This window comes from Pinus tabuliformis, chromosome 6 (genome assembly GCF_031772625.1).
Source record: "Pinus tabuliformis cultivar Carrire ecotype Pingquan chromosome 6, CPIR1, whole genome shotgun sequence".
NCBI classification, from domain to species: domain Eukaryota; kingdom Viridiplantae; phylum Streptophyta; class Pinopsida; order Pinales; family Pinaceae; genus Pinus; species Pinus tabuliformis.
The window spans coordinates 364,987,011-365,007,102 of NC_142292.1; the positions used below are offsets into that span (position 1 = coordinate 364,987,011).

At 33.4% G+C, this 20,092-nt stretch overlaps 1 protein-coding gene across 2 annotated transcripts; it reads right to left on the reverse strand.

Annotated features, from left to right (window-relative positions):
• Positions 1-3,667: 3,667 nt before the first annotated feature.
• Positions 3,668-6,534, reverse strand: LOC149258811 (bidirectional sugar transporter SWEET1b-like). Of its 2 annotated transcripts, none has more exons than XM_089373355.1 (6): positions 6,348-6,534; positions 5,579-5,667; positions 5,223-5,439; positions 4,877-5,038; positions 4,619-4,738; positions 3,668-4,208 (listed from the first exon to the last, which is right to left on the reverse strand). In XM_089373355.1, the coding sequence occupies exons 2-6, from the start codon at positions 5,641-5,643 to the stop codon at positions 3,927-3,929; spliced, it is 846 nt and encodes a 281-aa protein (XP_089229481.1). In that variant the 5' UTR covers positions 5,644-5,667; positions 6,348-6,534; the 3' UTR covers positions 3,668-3,926. The 2 variants fall into 2 exon arrangements, with proteins under 2 accessions (XP_089229481.1, XP_089229474.1); XM_089373348.1 differs by having other exon boundaries at positions 5,579-5,615; positions 6,348-6,503.
• Between the last annotated feature and the right edge of the window lie 13,558 nt (positions 6,535-20,092).

Genomic DNA, 20,092 nt, shown 5'->3' on the forward strand with positions numbered 1-20,092 from the left:
GTGTTTGATGATAAGAAATGGTTGGTTAATTGCTTTGTTTCGTGTAAACTATCTGGGTTATTTTAGTTGAAATTTTATATTTTTCATTAATAAAAATTTTGTTTTCTCCGTTTATCGTTTATCAATCATCTTTTTTATTTTCCTTAAATGCAGCTCCCTTATCTTTCTTATTTACCTATTTACACATTTTGAAATCCAACACGATTCCAGCTCCCTTAGCTTTCTTATTTAATGAAAGTATGTTACCTATTTACACGTTTTGAAATCTAACACGATTCCATTAGTTTTGAAATCTAACACGATTCCATTTTGTTTATAGAAAATTAGAATCCATTTTGCAAGAATTTTAGAAATCTAACACGATTCCATGGAAAATTAGAATTTATTGTTTTATTATTATTTTATTAGGTTGGTAGGTTGGTTAAGTTGAGAGGTTTATTTTACCATTTAGTATGTTTTTGTTTTCAATTTGAAATTGAGATATGTTATTTTAAAATAAAAATAATTTATGTTTTAAATTAAAAATAATGTTTTTATAATTAAAATAAAAAGCAAATATACATATTTGATTAATTTTACTTAAAAGTATTATAAAACGTAGTTTTATTTGGTTTATTTTATTGATTATTGATATTAAAACTCAATACAAAGTAGATATGGTATAAATATTTCACTTTCACTTTCACTCTCAATTATAAATAAAATATTTCATATACATATAAAATAAGATAATTTATATCAATTTCTAAAATTGTTTTAAAATACTTAAAACAAAAAAAATCCATAAATACAATATCTCAATGTGCATATTACTAAATTATTTCATTGTAACAATTATATTATACTACTAATAATAATAATAATAATAATATCTATATTTATATAAAGTAATCCAAAAATTAAACTCTTATTGCTATAGTATTTCAACTATTATTATTTTACATTTTGACACTTTGATTAAGAGTTGATTTTGAATGGATAAAATATTTATTGGAATTCTAAGTTATTTTATTCCATGTATTCAAGGGATTTTTTGGGGTTCACGAATGCAATTTTTGGAGGTACAATTTTTTTAAGTTTTTTTACTATAAAAATTTACACCTTAGATCTATCCCTCTTGACTAGTGCTACATCCATGGTTAATATGAATTTTTTTACTCCAAATTCTTAATTAAAGAAAATTAATTTTAAAATTTTATTTGTTTATTGAAAATTAGAATCCATCTATAAAATTTGATATTTCTAAAAGCTTTCCTGAAAAAAAGATTTTCTATTATCAATAAATTGTTAATTATTTTTATTTCACTATATAATTATTTATGTCATATAATCTTTGAGGGTTAGCTTGATTGCTAAGTTCTTTGCGGATTGGGAGACCACCGTTGGAAGGTTAAGGGGTCAATTCCTCCACAACCTAGGGGTTAGGTTCTACTAGTTTGTGTTGGAAATTGGATAAACTATTGCTCCCCGTGTGTTTCGCAACATGGACTAACCACTTCTCATGAATCCTTATCTCTGGCAATGCGATAGTTGACAGCTGGTTTTGGTCAAACGACAATCGTGATTACCAACAAGTGGGTATCAGAGCGTAGATCACAAGTTTGATACACACCACTTGTGGTTACCAACAAGTGGGTATCAGAGCGTAGATCACAAGTTTGATACACACCACTTGTGGGTTTTCGTCTAACGACAATCATAATTCCTATTTAGGTGTATCAGAGCATAGATCACGAGTTTGATACACACCACTTGTGGGTTTTGGTCTAACCGCAATCATGATTCCTATTTAAGTCTAACATCGTGATTCCCAACAATTTGATAAAATAATAATAAGCCCAAATTTTCTATTAAAAATAAAAAATATAAAAAAATTACCATATAAAATAATTTACTTTAAATTTTTATTTATTTATAAAAAAATCTTAAGAGTTTATTTTTGTTTATAAAATTTAAAATTCATAGAAATTGTTATTTTTAATATTATTAAACCATATGATAATTCATTCATAATAATATATGATATTTACTCTAGACTTTTGACTAAATAAAATAAATCTTAAAATTATAAATTTTTTGATTTTGTGTATAATAGTGCATATAATATCTATATGATATATAATTTAAGAATTAATTTAGGTTCATATCTATTCATTTATGAAAAAGGTTTTAAATTTCCTGGATATCCTTTTTTTTTTCAAATCTTTCCTATTTAGATTCTTCAATTTATAGGAAAAAAAATTAATGAGTTTGACTGCTCTTTTCCATATACCAATGTAATTTAGGAATTATTTAACAAGAAGATCATAGTTGCCACTTATATGGGATGTTTGTGCCAACCATACAGGAAAAATGGTGTTAATGTCAGGCCGTTATGGACCTTCGGAATTAAACTATGATATCTTAACGTTAGTAGAATTGTAGGGTTGTTATATGTATTTTTGAATTTTTAGTTGTATGTTTTTTTTTTTAATCTATGGATGTTAATGTCAATCTTATTTACATGGATGTTGATGTTGATGTTAATAAATAATAACTGAAATATGTTTTGAATGTTTGAATTATTGGAAACTCTTATATGTAAAGGATTTTATAATGGATAGTGAAAATTCTAATTGGAGTTTTTATAAATTTAGATGATGAATGAAGTTGGATTTACTAAAATGAGGTGAGATAGAATGCCTACAATGTGTTTATTGTAGGTTTTTTCTCTAATATTTTGAATTTAAAATATAAACAAAATTCATGTTTATTTAATTTTTAAAATATTTCAAAATTTCATATATGTATTTATTATTTTTTTTTTCAATTGAAGAAATAATATTTGGAGTAGTTCTCAAGCATAAACAAGTTTGTTTAGATTTGAACTATAAAAATTTGTTGAGACTAAATTTCCCCACCTAACTATTGCACCATATTTTCAAAACCTCTTTATTTTTGGACTACAAAATCTGTCAAGACTAAATCTCCCCACCTAATTATTGGACCACATCTTCAAAACCTCTTTATCTTTGTGATGGAATCTTTATCTTTTTTTTTTTTTTTTTGTGCTTATTTGTACTGTTGTGTAAAAGAACTGCTGGGCACTATTACGCAATGACGATTACTTGTAAATGGTAAAAGGTGACTACATTCAGGCTATCAAATGGCCAACATTATGGCATTCCAAAATGTCGGTTGCCTGCCCCTACCACCGACATTGTCTTTTTCATAGATGCAGATTTACTAGATATGAAGCTTAAAAATACATTTTAACATTGTTTTGAAAACTTTAATAATATTGTAAAATTTAGGAATCTCAAATATGAAGCGGTCATCAAATTTTGAAGATTTTTTTTTTAACTTCTCTTTCAATTATCAAAGTTAATAGTTTCTGCAAATCTCTTTCAATTATTTTGACACAAAACCGTTTCTACAACTCTCATTCAATTATTTTGACACAAAATGTTAACAGGCGGGAAAATGTTTACTACCCGAGACAAATTCCATAATTCTATCCATTGTTAAATTGTGTCAAATTTTTAATAATATATACATTTTGTTATTATTAACGTGTAGGTTCTAAAAATCCAATCACGAATTTAACATAATTTAAATGAGAGCAATAATAATTTTTAAGTATGTTTAAAAAAATATTAAATATGGTCCATCCGTACCGATAATAATGTGAGGTCAACTTAGGAAATTATTATTAATAATATGCTTTATTTACAAAAAGGAAACTATACAGTGGTTACACTACAGAGGCACAGTGTGCATATATTTATGGCTGTCCTGACCGAAGCAGGGGTGGCACATTTTATTATGCCGGGTAAGTAGCCTCAATTATATTCGATGCTCCATAACACATGCAAATATAATTAGTATCAGATGGATACGTTTGAGTCATACTGGCTTGAAATGGCTTAAGCTCCAAGTGGTGTACTTCACACTTGGTCTGCCGTAGTGGGAATTATGGAGGCTACTCTCGTTACATAATTTGACTTCCCGGTGTCTTTCTTGACAACTTCCACATCAACTACATAGTCTACCTGTTTGGTTTCAGGAAGATCAATGACAGATAATGGTGAAACAATCACATAGTCTACCTGTTTGGTTTCAGGAAGATCAATGACAGATGATGGTGAAACAATCAGACTTGAATTTCTGTAGACGAAGTACACTGCAAGTTGGAACATTCCCAGGAGAGAACCTATGCCACTGGGCACCTGAAATGTCAATAAAATGCCAGATAAGATAATGAATAAGAAAACATAATTTTAGCTTTTAGTATGTCGTCTAACAGTTAGTTGGGGATTTTTGGTCTTCATATTTCTTGTAATACTAAGTAAGACTATGTATAACTGAGAGTTGCTCCAGACACAACCAAATTTTTTGTAGTACAATTTTATATAAAATAACTGAAAATTATTCCAGACACAACTAAACTTATTGTAATATAATCTTATACCAGACTACCTATATCTAAACAAAACTATGTATGCCTGAGAATTGCTCCGAACACCATTTATTTTTTGAATTAAAAAATTTCAAAAAAATTATTACAAAGGACTTGAATATTGTAAGACTGCAATATACAATATCATTTGGGAGTGGAAGGGAAGCAAATTAAACTTACACCTATGAAGAGATCTCGAGTGACCAAAGAGTAAGCAACCCAGGCTAGTGCATTTAGAAAGTTGAATAGTGAGAGTAGGAACGGCATGCAGTCTACGCTTTTAGTTTTAATCACAAGTTTCTGAAACAAAATACAGACAGCAGCCAAATTTGATATCATTAATGATTGAATAATTGTATAGTTTAAGAGATATTGATATCATTAACGATTGAATAATTGTATAGTTGTAGAGAAAGAGTTAGAGGATGAAGGTCATACCAGAACTGATAATGGCGAAGCATACATGACAATTGACAAAATCACTCCCACACTACCGACTGCTACCTGTCGAACATGGGAAGTATGCAGCACAAAGATGGTGATTGCAACCTCCATGATGAAGGCCATCATCAGGGCACAGGTCAGCCGTATTGTCATAACCTGGAGGAAATTTCACAATATAATTGATATCTTTGAAAGTATTAGGTTAAGTGAGAATATTGAAATTGATGGTATATATTGAAAATTAATTTGATTGTAGATTTCAAGAATATTTGAAAATGTAACTAACATAAAAGATAAAAGATAAATGATGAAAGAATAGCATGAAATACAAGTTCGTTACCTTCTGTTTTTTCGAAGTAAAAATGAGAAAGGACATGAGATAAAATGTTTCCAGAGCAAAGCCTGCACCATTAATTGTGAGTATCATAGTGCTGTGTGGTTTAACGAATGGACTTCCATAGAGCAGCCCAAGAGCACAATTGAAAAGGGTGAACACATATGGATTCCCTGAAAACTCCTGCGTAGACTTTAGTCTATAGATTCCCCAGAAAGTTACCCTGCAAACAAGTTCAAATTAATTGGGTACTCTGATCTTATAAAAATATTTTCATTGAACAGTTGAATCAAAACATTACATACCAAAAAGCCTATTAACATTTGAAAAAACACTGAAAAAAAACAGTATCGTTAACTTACATAGGCGATAAGTAGAGCGCCAGTGAAGTTACATTTCCTGTGCATATGATAAACGGACCAAGCATGTATATGATCAGTCAGTCATGTTTCTGATATAAAAATTGCTGATTCAAATTAACCTGATATATAAATAGAAAATAAGTTCTAAGTGGCTCAAATGTAGTTCATTAAAATTTGTTTTTATTATTGTAAGGATGATGGTAATAATAATATTAATTTTAAAATCATAGTTCAGTTAGACACAAAATTAATGTGAGAATTTTTTTAACGAATTTATCTATTTAATTTTATTAAGATACAGATGCTTTATTTTTTCAACTATGAACTTATAATTTCTGAGAAAGAAACATAAACTTTTTAAGAATTACTATAAACAGAATCACTGGCAGATCACTAAATTCAATTAAGATATACATATTCTATCTCTCTAAAAAGAAAACACGCTCTTTAAACATCACTATAGACATGATCACTCACCAATAACTGTAACTACAAGCTGAGATGACAAAGTAAGGTTATTGACTTCACATATACATATTCTATTTCTCTGATTTTAAACTTAAAACTCACCAATAGCTCTAACTCCTGTAATATTATTGAGTTTAAATATTGCTTTGCATTTAAATGAAAATTCTGATGAAAATATATCTACTCTTTAAACATTACTATAAACATAATCACTCGCCACCACAACTAAAATCTATTAAAATATACATACTCTATCTCTCTAATACACCCTTTCACCAATACCATAAACATGATTACTCACCAATAACTCCAACTACAAGCTGAGACGACGATGCCATGTTAGCGTGACAATAACTATCGCTCGGATGGAAATGATCAATCTGCCAACACTCATGGTGAAGAACTCCAGACTTGCAGTCCCTTTTATAGGTCTTAAAGCCATCACCAGTATAGTCTACCATAAGAGTATTTACTATTTGGTCAAAAAACAATATCAAAAAGAATATCATGATTGGCCTTAGAGCTGGCTCAGCCACTCTTTGCATGCGGTGGCTTACACATCAGAATGGCTGGATCCCAGCTCAACCCTAATGCACCGCTTTCTTGATAGTTTTTTCAACGAGTGCAATAAGGATACACACAAGTTGTCAAGTTGTACTATCCTTTTGTCAGTATGAATTATTAAGTCGGCTCCTGATCAGTCTTTTTCTCAACTCTAGCATAGTTGTCACTCCTAATACGGGTACTGAGCATTGGAGAAGTTTGGAGCAGAAGCAAGCCAAGAGAAGAAATTCAGAATATTGAGTTGGACAACTTCCGATTGGATACCCAATCTAGTAGAGTAGGTACGCCTCGTTGTTATTGAAAATGTACGCCCAGAGAAGAAATTCAGAATATTTATTTTGTTGGGTGTCTTCCAATGAAGTTCGATGGGATACCCAATTCCTCGCACGTCCCTTTAATACTGAAGTGCCGACTCCTGGCACGTCCCTTTAATACTGAAATGTATGTCAAAACAAAACGATCGTATGACAGATTTGAAAGGAGGATTGTGTAGTTGGATACGGATGTGTCGAGTCACGTGGTACGCGTGGGGAACGAGGTACTCATAGACTCGGCTGGATTCGAAACCTTGCAGCAAACCTCTAGTGGCGAGTCACCTACTACCGCCATTGATGATGTGATATTTACCAGTAGGAATTGTCCAGACATGAACACCCAACCGTTCAGGATAATCGTTAGAGGATGATAGTCAGTTTTGTTTTTTTAAGGAGATGTTGTCAGTGATCTAGGTCGGTTAAATAATGAAGATCAAAAATATGTGGGAGATATAATATGTATAAGTTAATTAATGAAAAATAAAGAATATGAAGGAGATGTTGTCATTATTTTAAAAATAAATAAAAATAAAAATATATGTGAGAAAATTAATGAAAAGTAAAGAATAACATTGAATATGTTGGTCAATTAAATTTTTTAACAAAAAATTGTCAAAGTTAAAGTATGTATCATCTTCAAAAATTCTTAATCTATATAATCTGTAATCTATAGTAATGAAATGAGATTATTTGTCTATAAATTTTGCGTTGCTTCACTAAATTTTGCCAACACACCATTCCTCATCCAATTAGATTAGGTTTTGTTTGTAATGTAAAAAATCATATAAGATTATTTGTCAATGGTGAAACTAATAAATCACAAGTCAACTCTCATTACATATAAAATAAATTACAAGTCAACTCTCATTACATATAAAATGTTATGTGAAATTGGAATACTTACAAAACTAAAATGCTAGCTCCTATTATGTGTAAAATGTTACATGAGATTGAATATGAGGGAGGAGATGTCATTATTTTAAAAATAAATAAAAATAAAAACATATGTGAGAAAATTAACGAAAAGTAAAGAATAATATTGAATATGTTGCTTAATTAATTTTTTTAACAAAAAACACATATATACAATTATATTGTTAATCACAAGAGGAAATTAAGTGTGGAAAAAATTCAAGAAACAAGGTTCATTTAGCAGAGGAGTATAGTTGTCGAAGTTAAAGTATGTATCATCTTCAAAAATTCTTAATCTATATAATATGTAACCTATAGTAATGAAATGAGATTATTTGTTTGTAAATTTTGCCTTGCTTACATTCGGACAACAAGAAAACAAAAAGAGTAAAAGGTTCATTTAGCAGAGGAGTATAGTTGTCGAAGTTAAAGTATGTATCATCTTCAAAAATTCTTAATCTATATAATATGTAACCTATAGTAATGAAATGAGATTATTTGTTTGTAAATTTTGCCTTGCTTCACATTCCAACAACGACAAACTCAGGAGAGTGTAAATTTTCCCCAACACCCCATTCCTCATTCCAATTAGATTAGGTTTTGTTGTAATGTAAAAAATCATATAAGATTATTTGTCAATGGTGAAACTAATAAATCACAAGTCAACTCTCATTACATATAAAATGTTATGTGAAATTGGAATACTTACAAAACTAAAATGCTAGCTCCTATTATGTGTAAAATGTTACATGAGATTGAAATATTACATTGGTGTGAGGTAAATTTTATTAACCTAAAAAATAATTAGTATATCATAGTTAAAAACACTTTTGTGTGAGTTAAATTTTCTCAAAGTAAAAAACAATAAGTCTTTTTGATATATAAGCCATCATAGATCCATTTTAACTTAGGATCTATGAAGCCTCTAGAAGGAAATTTTTTTTTTGAGTGCAAAACTGAGGAAATATTTGCACCTCAAGAGATTTGATCCCTCTGGGCCGAGTTAAGATGGATATATGTTGATTTTATTTCAATTATATTATATATTTTAAAAGATTTATTATTTTGAGAGTGCTTTCTAACTTAGTATAACAAACTAGATGTAATACATTATGTAATGTAATGTTATATTATGTTGACTCAGTGAACATCAAAATAAAGAATTAAAAAATTAAAATTAAAATTAGAATCTCACACACACACACACACCTACACACATACACACATATATGTATGTATCAAATCTTTCAATATGCAAATAATTTTTTGAGTGCAAAACTTGAGTAAAGACACACACACACACACACACACACATATATCAAATCTTTTAATATGCAAATAATTTTTTGAGTGCAAAACTTCACCTTGAGAGAATTGATTCCTCTTGGTAAATCCATAATTAAGATGGATCTATGTTGATTTTTAATAACATTATCTCTATTTATATAAATTTCACATCTCCCTCTCTATAGAAATATTCTTATTTTTAATTTTATTAAAAGCATGATTACATATAGAGAGATGACATTTTTATTTGAAATGTTTTATAATTTTCTAAATTTAATTTTTTAATGTGATTATATATATATATATATATATATATATATATATAGAGAGAGAGAGAGAGAGAGAGAGAGAGAGAGAGAGAGAGAGAGAGAGAGAGAGAGTATGGTCTTCCTAGTGACACACCAATCTAAAAAACATCACCTTTCTATGTAATCTCATGTTTTAAAGGCAGTAGAAATTTACTCCACACACACATTTTATATATATATATATATATATACTTTGAAGTTTTCTCTCTCTCTCTCTCTCTCTCTCTATATATATATATATATTTGTGTGTGTGGAGTAAATTAGCTTGCCTTTAAAACATGAGATTACATAGAGTGGTGATGTTTTTGTTGGACAATTGCCATTATCTGAATGGTTGGTGGCACGTGGTGTGTTGGCATTGATGTCAATTAGACTAGCATTGAGGTTAGAAACAACATATATTTTCATCGATGAGCATGTTGTTTAAGGGGAGTCCCATGGTTGCTACAACATTTGGTAGAGAATCATCATAGTAGCAGGCTTAGTGGAGAAGCCATAAAAAGATGACTATGACAACTAGGGAGTTTCAGACTTTGGAGGATATTATGTCACAAGAGATCAACTCAATTTCTCCTGAAAGTGGTAGAGTTGCAAAGTGCTTGGAAAAATATTTCCAATGGTACGTGGAAACCTACAAATGACCCTTTGGATCAATAGTTATGGTTAATCAAAGTAAGGACCTTAAGCCAGAAGGAGTAGTGCCCAGAACCTTGGAAGGCCTAGAAGCCCGGAGGCTTATTTAAAAAGGTTACGAGATTGCATTGAGTCGAGGTAGTGGGAAGCTTGGAATACGAAAATTCCTGGAAACCTGGGGTCTTATTTAAAATGGGTTATGGGATGGAATTAACCCAATGTAGCGGGAGAAATACTCGGAAGCCCAGAAACTTGGAAGCATGTAAGGAATAAGGGAAAAAGGATAAAGCGACAGGATTTTGCGGTTAGTAACAAAGACATGTGATAGAAGCTCTTGTCGACATTTGACAATCTATCAAATATCGATTGGCACACCTAAGACTTGGTTTTGGAAGATTTCACTTCTTCCACTGACCAAGGGCCTTCGAGATATGAACAAAGAAAAGAACCTTGAGCAAACGTTTAAAGGGGTTAGGGCGACCAAATGAAATTGGAAGTGGTGCACTCGAGTGGGAAAGTGCCCGGGAGCCCAAAATCTTGTAAGTCGTGTGAAATGGCACTTAAAAAAAAGTTACGGGAACCAAGGCATCCAAGATTTGTCTCTGTAGCGACATATGCTTAAAGGTATGGATGAGTCGCTAGCTCTTTGGCTTGATGAGTCTACCGCTCCAATGCACAATATACAAAGGATGTATGAGTCAAAAACTGAAAGTGAATGCACATAGAGAGGTTGGTGCCATCGTATTAATGAAATTTGTTGAAACATGCCTCCCTTGATCTCACTCTCATGGCACGAGAAATTAAATAAGATGGCTCAGGGAAACCATATGGGTGAATTTATGAGATCTAATGGCATGCTGTAGCTAGAGCAGGAAGAAGACACATGTCTAGAGTACATTATGAGCTTTGTGGGTATTTAAGAGGAATATTGGAGGACCAAGTTATCTGCACATGATGAATTCAATAGAGGATTAAGCAGCAGAGGCAACAGAGGAAATAAGAGGACAACAAAGATAGCATCGACCTTTGTGTGACAGAGGAACAAAAACCAGGGAGTGAATTTGAGAAAGTGGGTATACAACATTTGTGTTGAGTCTGAGTGAGTGAAGAGTAGAGAGCCAAATTGCAGGAGTTAATTGTGTTTACCATAGAGCAGAGGGTGGAGACTAGAGCTTGTTGAGCAGTGGAGTTGCAGAGCTGAAGGGAAGGAGTTGGTACAACAATAGATCAAGATTATATTTTTGAGCATACGTATTAGCCTCTGTTTTGAGTCTAAAATTGTATGAAAAGTAGAACAGCGGCTAGAGCATGTAGTGGCCTACATTCATAAGAGGTTGGTGCCTCTTAGAAAGTGGTGGCTTACTATCTGAAGGGGGTTGGGGCCTCCTATGAGTGGTTTTTTGCAAACAAATTGATGTAATTAAGTGGGTACTTAATTTATATCATAAAAACAAACAAATTGGTGGTTTTCTCCCTTTGGGTTTCCATGTAAAAATACCCATGTCAATATGTTTGTGTTGCTTAATTGATGAACTGTGTGGTCATGTGAATGGTTTACTTTACTGCAAATTTATATTGTAGTATGAATGCTCTTACAAATAACTAACATAAGTCAAAGGAAATATAATAATTGAGCATAAATATTAATAACCTCACTATTAATGATTAACGCTCCTCTTAGTAATTCCTTATCCCAACAATTGGTATCAGAGCCAAGTTCCTTCAGGAATAGTTTAACCATTGGAAGGTAGATCCATAAGGAATTATGTCTAGGCAAGAGATTCAGGATAATTACTCAAGTAAGATACCAGTCTTTAATGGGACAAACTATGCCTTTTGGAGGGTTAGGATGGAAGCCTATCTTATGTCCCCACGAGTAGACTTTTGGAGCTCTTTGTTGGTAGATTATGATGTTCTTGATGTCCCTTCCACAAATGAAAACAATAAAAAGGTGTATGGAAATAATTCTAAAGCCAAGAATTCCATTCTCTTTGGCCTTAGTCAATTTGAACTTGTAAAAGTTATGCACTGTAAGTCTGCTAAGGAAGTGTGGGTCGATATCAATTAGAGTCATGAAGGAGATGACAAAGTCAAGCAGGTCAAATTTCAAACTTTCAGAATGAGTTTTGAAATCTTAAGAATGAGTTAAGAAGAAAACATAGCAGAATACTTCCTCAAAGTTGATGAAGTAACCAATATGATTAGAGGACTTGGTGAAGCTATCAAAGAAGATATAATTGTTCAAAAAGTCCCAAGATCTCTGCCTATGAGATTTAATGCCAAAATATCTGGCATTGAAGAGATGTATGATCTAAAGAATTTCATAATGGACCAATTGCTTGGTACTCTTACAACTTATGAGATGAGAGTAGGAACATAGAAGTTTGAACCAAAGGAGGCAACTTTAAAGGTGTCCAAGAAGGCTAAGGAGCAAAAAGACCATCTAGATTGCTCCAGTTGTGAATCTGATAAAGAGATGGATCACTTTTCCAGGAAACTGAAGTGTGTCTCAGGAAAGTATAAAGGGAAGCTACCCTTCAAATGCCTTAATTGTGGAAGAGTTGGACATTTTTCGTTCAAGTGCCCTTACAAAGAAAGGACAGAAAAGGAAGATGATCAAAATTTCAAAGGTAAATCTCAGAAACATCAAAAGAAGAGCCTCTCTAAGAAAAATGAGCTCTATTCCAAAGAGGATAACTTAGCACCATAGTTAGATAGTGAAAATTCTTTATAGGATGAGTCAAATGAGTTGTTACTCGCGACATTTGGAGATGAATTCAAGAAAAAAATATTATAGAATCTAAAGAAGAAGAATAAGAAGAAGCAGGAGTGGTGGACTTTGAAGGGGAACTCATTTGTGCTCTTGATGAGTTAAATAAAGCCAGAAGAAAGAATAAGCACCTAAAAGAGAAACTGCAACATGCTGAAGAAGGTATGCATAACTTAGACAATGAGCAATTTTTTTACCAAAAATAAAAATTGAGGAAGCCATTAAAAGTAAAGATAATTTATCTCTTCGACTAGAAGAAAAAAAACAAGAGAAAAATAGAAGAAGAGAACATGCATCTAAAGTAGGATTTGTTCAAATTAAAGAAGGAGATGATCCCAGAGACATGCAAAGAAGAAATTATGTCCCTGGAGGTCAAATTAGAAGAAGCAAAATGAGAAAAAAGAAGTTCTTAGTGATCTCATCCATGAATGAGAAGAAAATTGTCAGAGTCTCAAGGAAAAAGTTGTCTTTTTGAGAACAGATCTTGAGAGACTAGAGACCAAAAAGGGTGTAAGTGAAAAGTTTGTAGAAGGTACAAAAAAGCTAGATGAGATTCTAAAGGTCTCCAGAAAATAAGGCAAGTCTAGGATATTCTAAACCACAATAATATTCTATGAGAAAGATGAATTTCAGGTCCAAATGATTTTAGGAACCTCAGAGCTATGCAAAGGTGCTTCAAGAAAGGCTTAATGAAGATAAACATGTAGCAAGAAAAAGAGGATCCCATCGCTAGAACAAAGAATTCCAACTTCTCAAAGGATTCATACCAACGGAGAATGAATCAGTCAACAAGACAATAGAGGTACCTTCATGTACAAACTCATGAACTCCCCAAATTCAGGTACTCTAATTATTTTATGGTCATTGTTATAAATGACATATCTTTGAACATAAAGCTATCGATTGTAGAAGAGTCAAAGTTGAAAGAGATGAAAATTTCAGATACAATAAGTATCAGAATTATAAATCTCAAAACTCTCCTCCTAGAAATAGAAATCCCTTCTCTCCCCTGATGGATGATGTTGAATGCTTCAAATGTAATAATTTTGGGCACAAGGCAAGTGAATGCAAAAGAAAATTTGAGTATTCATCTAAATCCCAAAATGCTTGGCAACTAACTTTTCCAAAGGATAAGAAGAATTGGAAACGTAAGTCTGGAAAGAACATGGAATGTGGACTTGCTTTGTCAGCACATGATCAAGAAAACATATGGTATGTGGATAGTGGTTGTTCCAAGCATATGACTAGGGATAAAAGTAAATTCATGTCTCTAAAAGAAAAGGATAAAGGGAACAATGTCATGTTCGACAACAATGCTCTAGCAAAAATTAAGGGCAAGGGCATAGTCAGTCTTGATGAAAAGACTAAAGCCAAAAATGTATTATATGTAGAGGGTCTCAAGCACAACTTGCTTAGTGTGAGCCAGATGTGTGATAATGGCTATAATGTGACCTTTTGATCCAAAGATTATGAGATACGACATGAAAAGAATGGAAAGTTGGTGGGAAAGGCAGTCAAAACTCACAATAATGTATATGTGTTTGATGACCCGGTTATGTCATATGAGACTTGGTCATATGAATTTTGACAGTTTGATAAAATTCAACAAGATAGGCGCTGTAAGAGGATTGCCAAGACTATTAAGGCCTGATAATTCAATCTGCAAGTTGTGTCATTTTGATAAGAAGACCAAGACTCATTTCAAGACAAAGGAGTTATCTTCATATAAACCTCTGGAGCTAATTCACACTAATATTTGCGGCCCAACCAGGAAAAAAAACCCAAGAGGAGAAATATATTTTATGTTTCTTATTGATGATTTTACTAGATCCACATGGATAATGCTCTTTAAAGAAAAATCAAAATATCTTAAACATTTAAAGACATTTAAAGCTCAGGTAGATAATAAGAAGGATCTAAAGATCAAATGCTTAAGATCATACAGAGGGGGAGAATACATTTCAAGAGAGTTTGAAGAATATTGTGAAGAGCATGGCATAAGGAGGCAGTATTTTGTGGCCAAAACTCCACAACAAAATGGAGTAGCAGAGAGAAAGAAAAGAATGATTCAAGAAATGGTCAGAGTTATGATGGATGAAGTAGATGTAGCTCTCATCTTTTGGGGAGAAGTAGCACAAGCAACAATGTACCTAGAAAATAGAACATAACTTAGGCCTAACAGTGATAAGACTCCCTATGAGATATGGAAGGGGGGACCCGCATCAGTAAAACACAACAAGGTGTTTGGGAGCAAATGCTTTATCAAAGGGAATGATAAAAGTTATGGAAAGTTTGACTCCCATGTTGATGAGGTTATATTTCTTGGGTACTCAGGCCTAAGTAAAGGATACAAATGCTACAAGAAAATGACAAATAGAGCTGATGAATGCATTGATATAGTAGTGGATGAAATAATACCATAATCCAAGTCTTCCAAAGGAAACATGAACTCAGATGGAGAAGAAATTTTAGCGACCAAATTCCGAGATCAAGATACGTACAAAAGCAACATCTAGAAAGAAAAAATATTGGTGATCAAAAAATTGGTGTTCAAACTAGGAGGATATTTCTTGGCAGCTTAAGCTGCTCAAACCTTGATTTGCTATCTCAAATTGAGCCAAAGAATCTCAGTCAAGCAAGTGAGTATAAGTCCTGGATAAAGGCAATGAATGAAGAGCTGGATCAAATTGATAAGAATGACACTTGGGAGCTTGTTCCAAGACAAAGAGAAAAAAGTCATAGGAACCAAATGGGTCTTCATAAATAAGCTAAATGAACAAGGTCAAGTGGTTACGAACAATGCTCGCTTAGTCTGCAAAGGATATGCCCAAATAGAGGGAGTAGATTTTGAAGAAACCTTTGCACCTGTAGCAATATTAGAAGCTATCATAATGTTTCTTACTTTTTCCAGTCATAAAAACATCAAGGTGTATCAAATGGATGTGAAGTCAACCTTTCTCAATGGAGATATGGAAGAAGAAGTTTATATTGAGTAGCTAGAGGGGTTCATGCTCACAGAAAATGAAGGGTTTGTGTGCAAACTGAAAAAGGACTTATATGGAATCAAATAGGCCCCTAGATCCCGGTATCAAAGACTAGATAGATACCTTCAATAACAAGGCTTTAAGAGGGGCATTGTAGATAGAAATATGTATATAAAATCTAAAGATGACCACCTATTGATTGTGGTAGTGTATGTAGATGACATAATCTTTGGCAACGATCTATAGTGGTTGGGAAATCAATTTAAAAACTATATGTAGACAAAGTTTGAGATTCTCATGATAGGAGAACTATCCTTTTTCCTAGGACTACAAATTTCTCAATCAAAGGATGGGGTCTTCATCTCCCAATCCAAATATTTGTGAGAAACTATGAAGAAATTTGGACTAGAAGATTGTAAGCCAGTTAGCACCCCCATGGTTACAAGTTGTAAGTTATGCATATAAGATGAGACACCTTCAATAAATCAGACTGTCTATAGATCGATGATATGAAGCTTACTGTATCTCACAACATCTAGAGCAAACATCATACAAGCAGTAGGTCTGGTGGCCAGATTTCAGGTCTTCCCCTGTGAAAATCACGTCATTGATGTCAAAAGGATTTTCAAATATTTTCAAGGCCCGACAGACTATGGGTTGTGGTATGCTAGTAGCAGAGATTTTAAATTAAAGGCCTATATTTATGCTGATAGGGCAGACAACATTGATGACAAGAAGAGAACCTCTAGTGTAACATTCTTCCTAGGAGATTGCTTAGTGTCCTCGGTCAACAACGACTCCATCTCTCTATCAATTACTGAAGTAAAGTATATTATAGTCGCCACTTGCTTCTCACAAATTCTTTAGATGAATAAAACCATGAAGGAAATTAAGGTATAGTTGACAGATCCATTTCCAATCATGTGTGACAACACTAGTGCTATTAGCATCTATAAGAATCCTTTCGTGCACGCAAATACCAAGCACATTCCTTGTTGGGTGTGGAGCCTGATTATCTTCTTTATTTAGAGCTATCATTGCATTGGACCCTAGCTCATAATGAGCAGAAAATTTTTCACCACCAGGGGGGTTTAGGGGTGGGAACGAAAATTTTTATGAGCCCCCCCCAGGCATGAGTTCAGGGGCAGCACCCCTAAAGCTAAAAATATATGTTAAATTGCCTTGTAAAATATTGTAATTTCGTAGTCAATATAGGCCGTTCATTAGGCGGATGATATGATGGTAGAAGTTATGTTTAATTTAGGGTTTTTGGCCCCAGAAGGCAACCCCTCACTATATATGAGGGAATTGTATTGCGACTGAGTATATGTGTTTTCTGAGTGAGAAAGAGAGAGGAGACTGTTTGAGAGCAAAGAGGAAATTACAACGAATTTTTTGTAGGTTGTATATTTTCATTTTGTTGGATAATATAAAGGAAGGACTGGTTGTTTCTTCGTGGACGTAGCCCAAATTGGGTGAACCACATATATCTGTGTCTCTCTTGTTTTATGCATTTTTTGTGTTTGTGTTTATGCAATATTTTATGTGTTCCATTGCTTTGTAATATATAATTTTCTAACATTCCTATCAAGTTTCATTTCTTAATAGAACAAGTTACTGCTACTGTTGTTCAACTCGAATATGTGGCCACTAAATAACAACTTGTAGAAATATTTACTAAGCCACTTACAAGAGAGCTCTTTGTGTATCTTTGGCAGCAAACAGGAGTTGTGACTCCTCCTAAATGACTCAATTACAATGAGTATTGGCAACTACTCAACTTGAAGGATCAATTGAAGAGTAGGCTGCATTGTTTTAGTGGGAGACTTCCTAATGATCCTTTTCCATTAATGACAAAGGGGGAGAAGATTAGTAATGCCAAGGAGAAGAACAATGATGAAGAAACCATGTCTGGTTTTAGTGGGAACTTCATTTGCTTCCATCAATGCCAAAGGGGGAGATCGCTGGACAATTGGCACTATATGAATGGTCGGTGGCACCTAGTATGTTGGCATTGATGTCAACCAGACTAGCATTGAAGTTATAAGTAGAAAATGTTGGAATTTATGAGCATTTTGTTCAGGGGGAGTCCCATGGTTGTTGCAATATTTTGTAGAGAATCATCGTAGTAACAGGCTTAGTGGAGACGCCATAAAAAGATGACTATGATGGTTGGGGAGTCTCAGATTTTGGAGGATATTTATCTCAAGCAAACAACTTAGTTTCTCCTAAAAGTGGCATAGTTGGAAAGTGTTTGGAAACATCATTCCAATGGTATGTGGAAGCCTGCAAATGGCCCTCTATATCAAATTTTATAATTAGTCAAAGTAAAGACCTTAAGCCATAAGGAGAAGTGCCCAAAACCCTGGAAGGCCAAAATATTATTTAAAAAGGTTACGGGATTGCATTGAACTAGGGTAGCGGGACCAAAATCCTGGAAGGCCTGGAAGCCTAGAGTCTTATTTAAAAAGGTTATGGGATTGAATTGAATCAGAGTAGCGGAGCCCGAAACCGCGGAAGGCCCAGAATCCTGGAGGTTTATTTAAAAAGGATTATGGGATGGCATTAACTTGAGATAACAAAATAAATACCCAAAGGCCCGTAAGCTTGGAATCCCGTAAGGAATAAAGGAAAAAGGATAAAGCGTCAGGATTTTGCAGCAAGTAGCAAAGATGGGTGAAAAAATTTCTTTTTGACATTTGACAATCTGTCAAATATCGATAGGTGCGCTCGGGACTTGGTTTTGTGAATATTTCACATGTTTCAGTGACCAAGGGCCTTTGATATATGAACAAATAAAAGAACCTCGAAAAAGATTTTAAAGGGCTTAGGGCGACCGACCGACATTGGAAGTGGTGCACTCTAATGGGCAGTGCTCGGGAACCCAAAAGCCTATAAATATTGTGAAATGGCACTTAAATAAAAGTTACGGGCACCAGGGCATCCAGGATATGTATATGTAGTGTCATATGCTTAAAGGTATGGATGATTCAGCAACTCTTTGGCCTAATGAGTCTGCATCTCCAGTGCACAGTATACAAAGGATGTATGAGTCGACAGCTGAAAGTAAATGCACAAGGAGAGGTTGGTGTCATTATATTAATGGCAACTATTGAAACAAACCTTCTTTGATATCGCTTTCATGCCACTTGAAATTAAATGAGGAAGATGGCTCGAGGACACCATATCAGTGAATTTATGAGCTTTGATGGTGTGCTACAACTAGAGAAGGAAGAAGGGACATACCTGAAGTACATTATGAGATTTGTGGGAATTTAAGAGGAATGGAAGACCAAGTTATCTGTGCAGGATGAATTAAATTGAGGTACTTGTTCAGTGTGCAGGGTCGACTAGGATTTAATTCTCAGTATGGAGAATCCATAGGTAACGATTTTTATATTTAATGCAGATGGAGTGGCCTTGTAGTTTTGATGGAACAACAAGAGGTAGAGTGATACAAAAGCATGCTATCAAGGACTAAGTAGTTGAGACAACAGAGACAATAGGAGGACAATAGAGACAACATCAACCTTTTTTCAAAAGAGGAACAATACCGAGGGAGTGCAATTGAGAAAGTGGGAATACAACAATTATGTTGCAACTGAGTGAGTGAGGAGAAGAGATCCAAGTGTCAAGATTTAACTATGTTTACATTAGATCAGAGGGACAAGACTAGAGCATGTTGAGCAGTGGAGCTGCAAAGCTAAAGGGAAGGAGCTAGTATAATAGTAGATCAATTTTATATTTCTAAGCATATGTATTAGCCTTTGTTTTCAGTCTAAAATTTGTATGAAAACTAGAACAATGGCTAGATTAGGTAGTACCCTGCATTCATAAGAGGTTGGTGCCTCTTGGCAAGTGGCGGCTTGTTATCTAAAGGGGGTTGGGGCCTCCTGTGAGTGGGTGCTCACAAAAAACTTGATTTAATTAAGTGGGTGCTTGATTTACATCATAATAAAAAACAGATTGGTTGTTTTCTCTATTTAGGTTTCCACATAAAATTACCCGTGTCAATATGTGTGTGCTGCTTAAATGATGAATTGTGTGCTCATGTGAATGGTTTTCTTTACTGCACATTTATATTGTAGTCTGAATTATCCTACACATAACTCCTAGAAGTAAAAGGAAATATAAGAATTGATCATAAATCTTAATAAACTCACTATTATTGATTCACCCCCATCATAGTAATTCCTTATCCCAACAATTTTCTAGATTGGTTGATTAGTAAGAAGACAAACCATAGCCAAAAGTGCGCACTTTTTAAAGAGGT

Excerpts from the sequence above, each read along its gene's own strand:
- LOC149258811 (XM_089373348.1), bottom strand. The coding sequence starts at position 6,384 with ATGGCATCGTCGTCTCAGCTTGTAGTTGGAGTTATTG. Across the intron at positions 5,440-5,578 it reads GCGCTCTACTTATCGCCTAT|GGTAACTTTCTGGGGAATCT; the intron begins GTAAGTTAACGA and ends ACTTGTTTGCAG. Across the intron at positions 4,739-4,876 it reads CTTCGCCATTATCAGTTCTG|AAACTTGTGATTAAAACTAA; the intron begins GTATGACCTTCA and ends ATTTTGTTTCAG.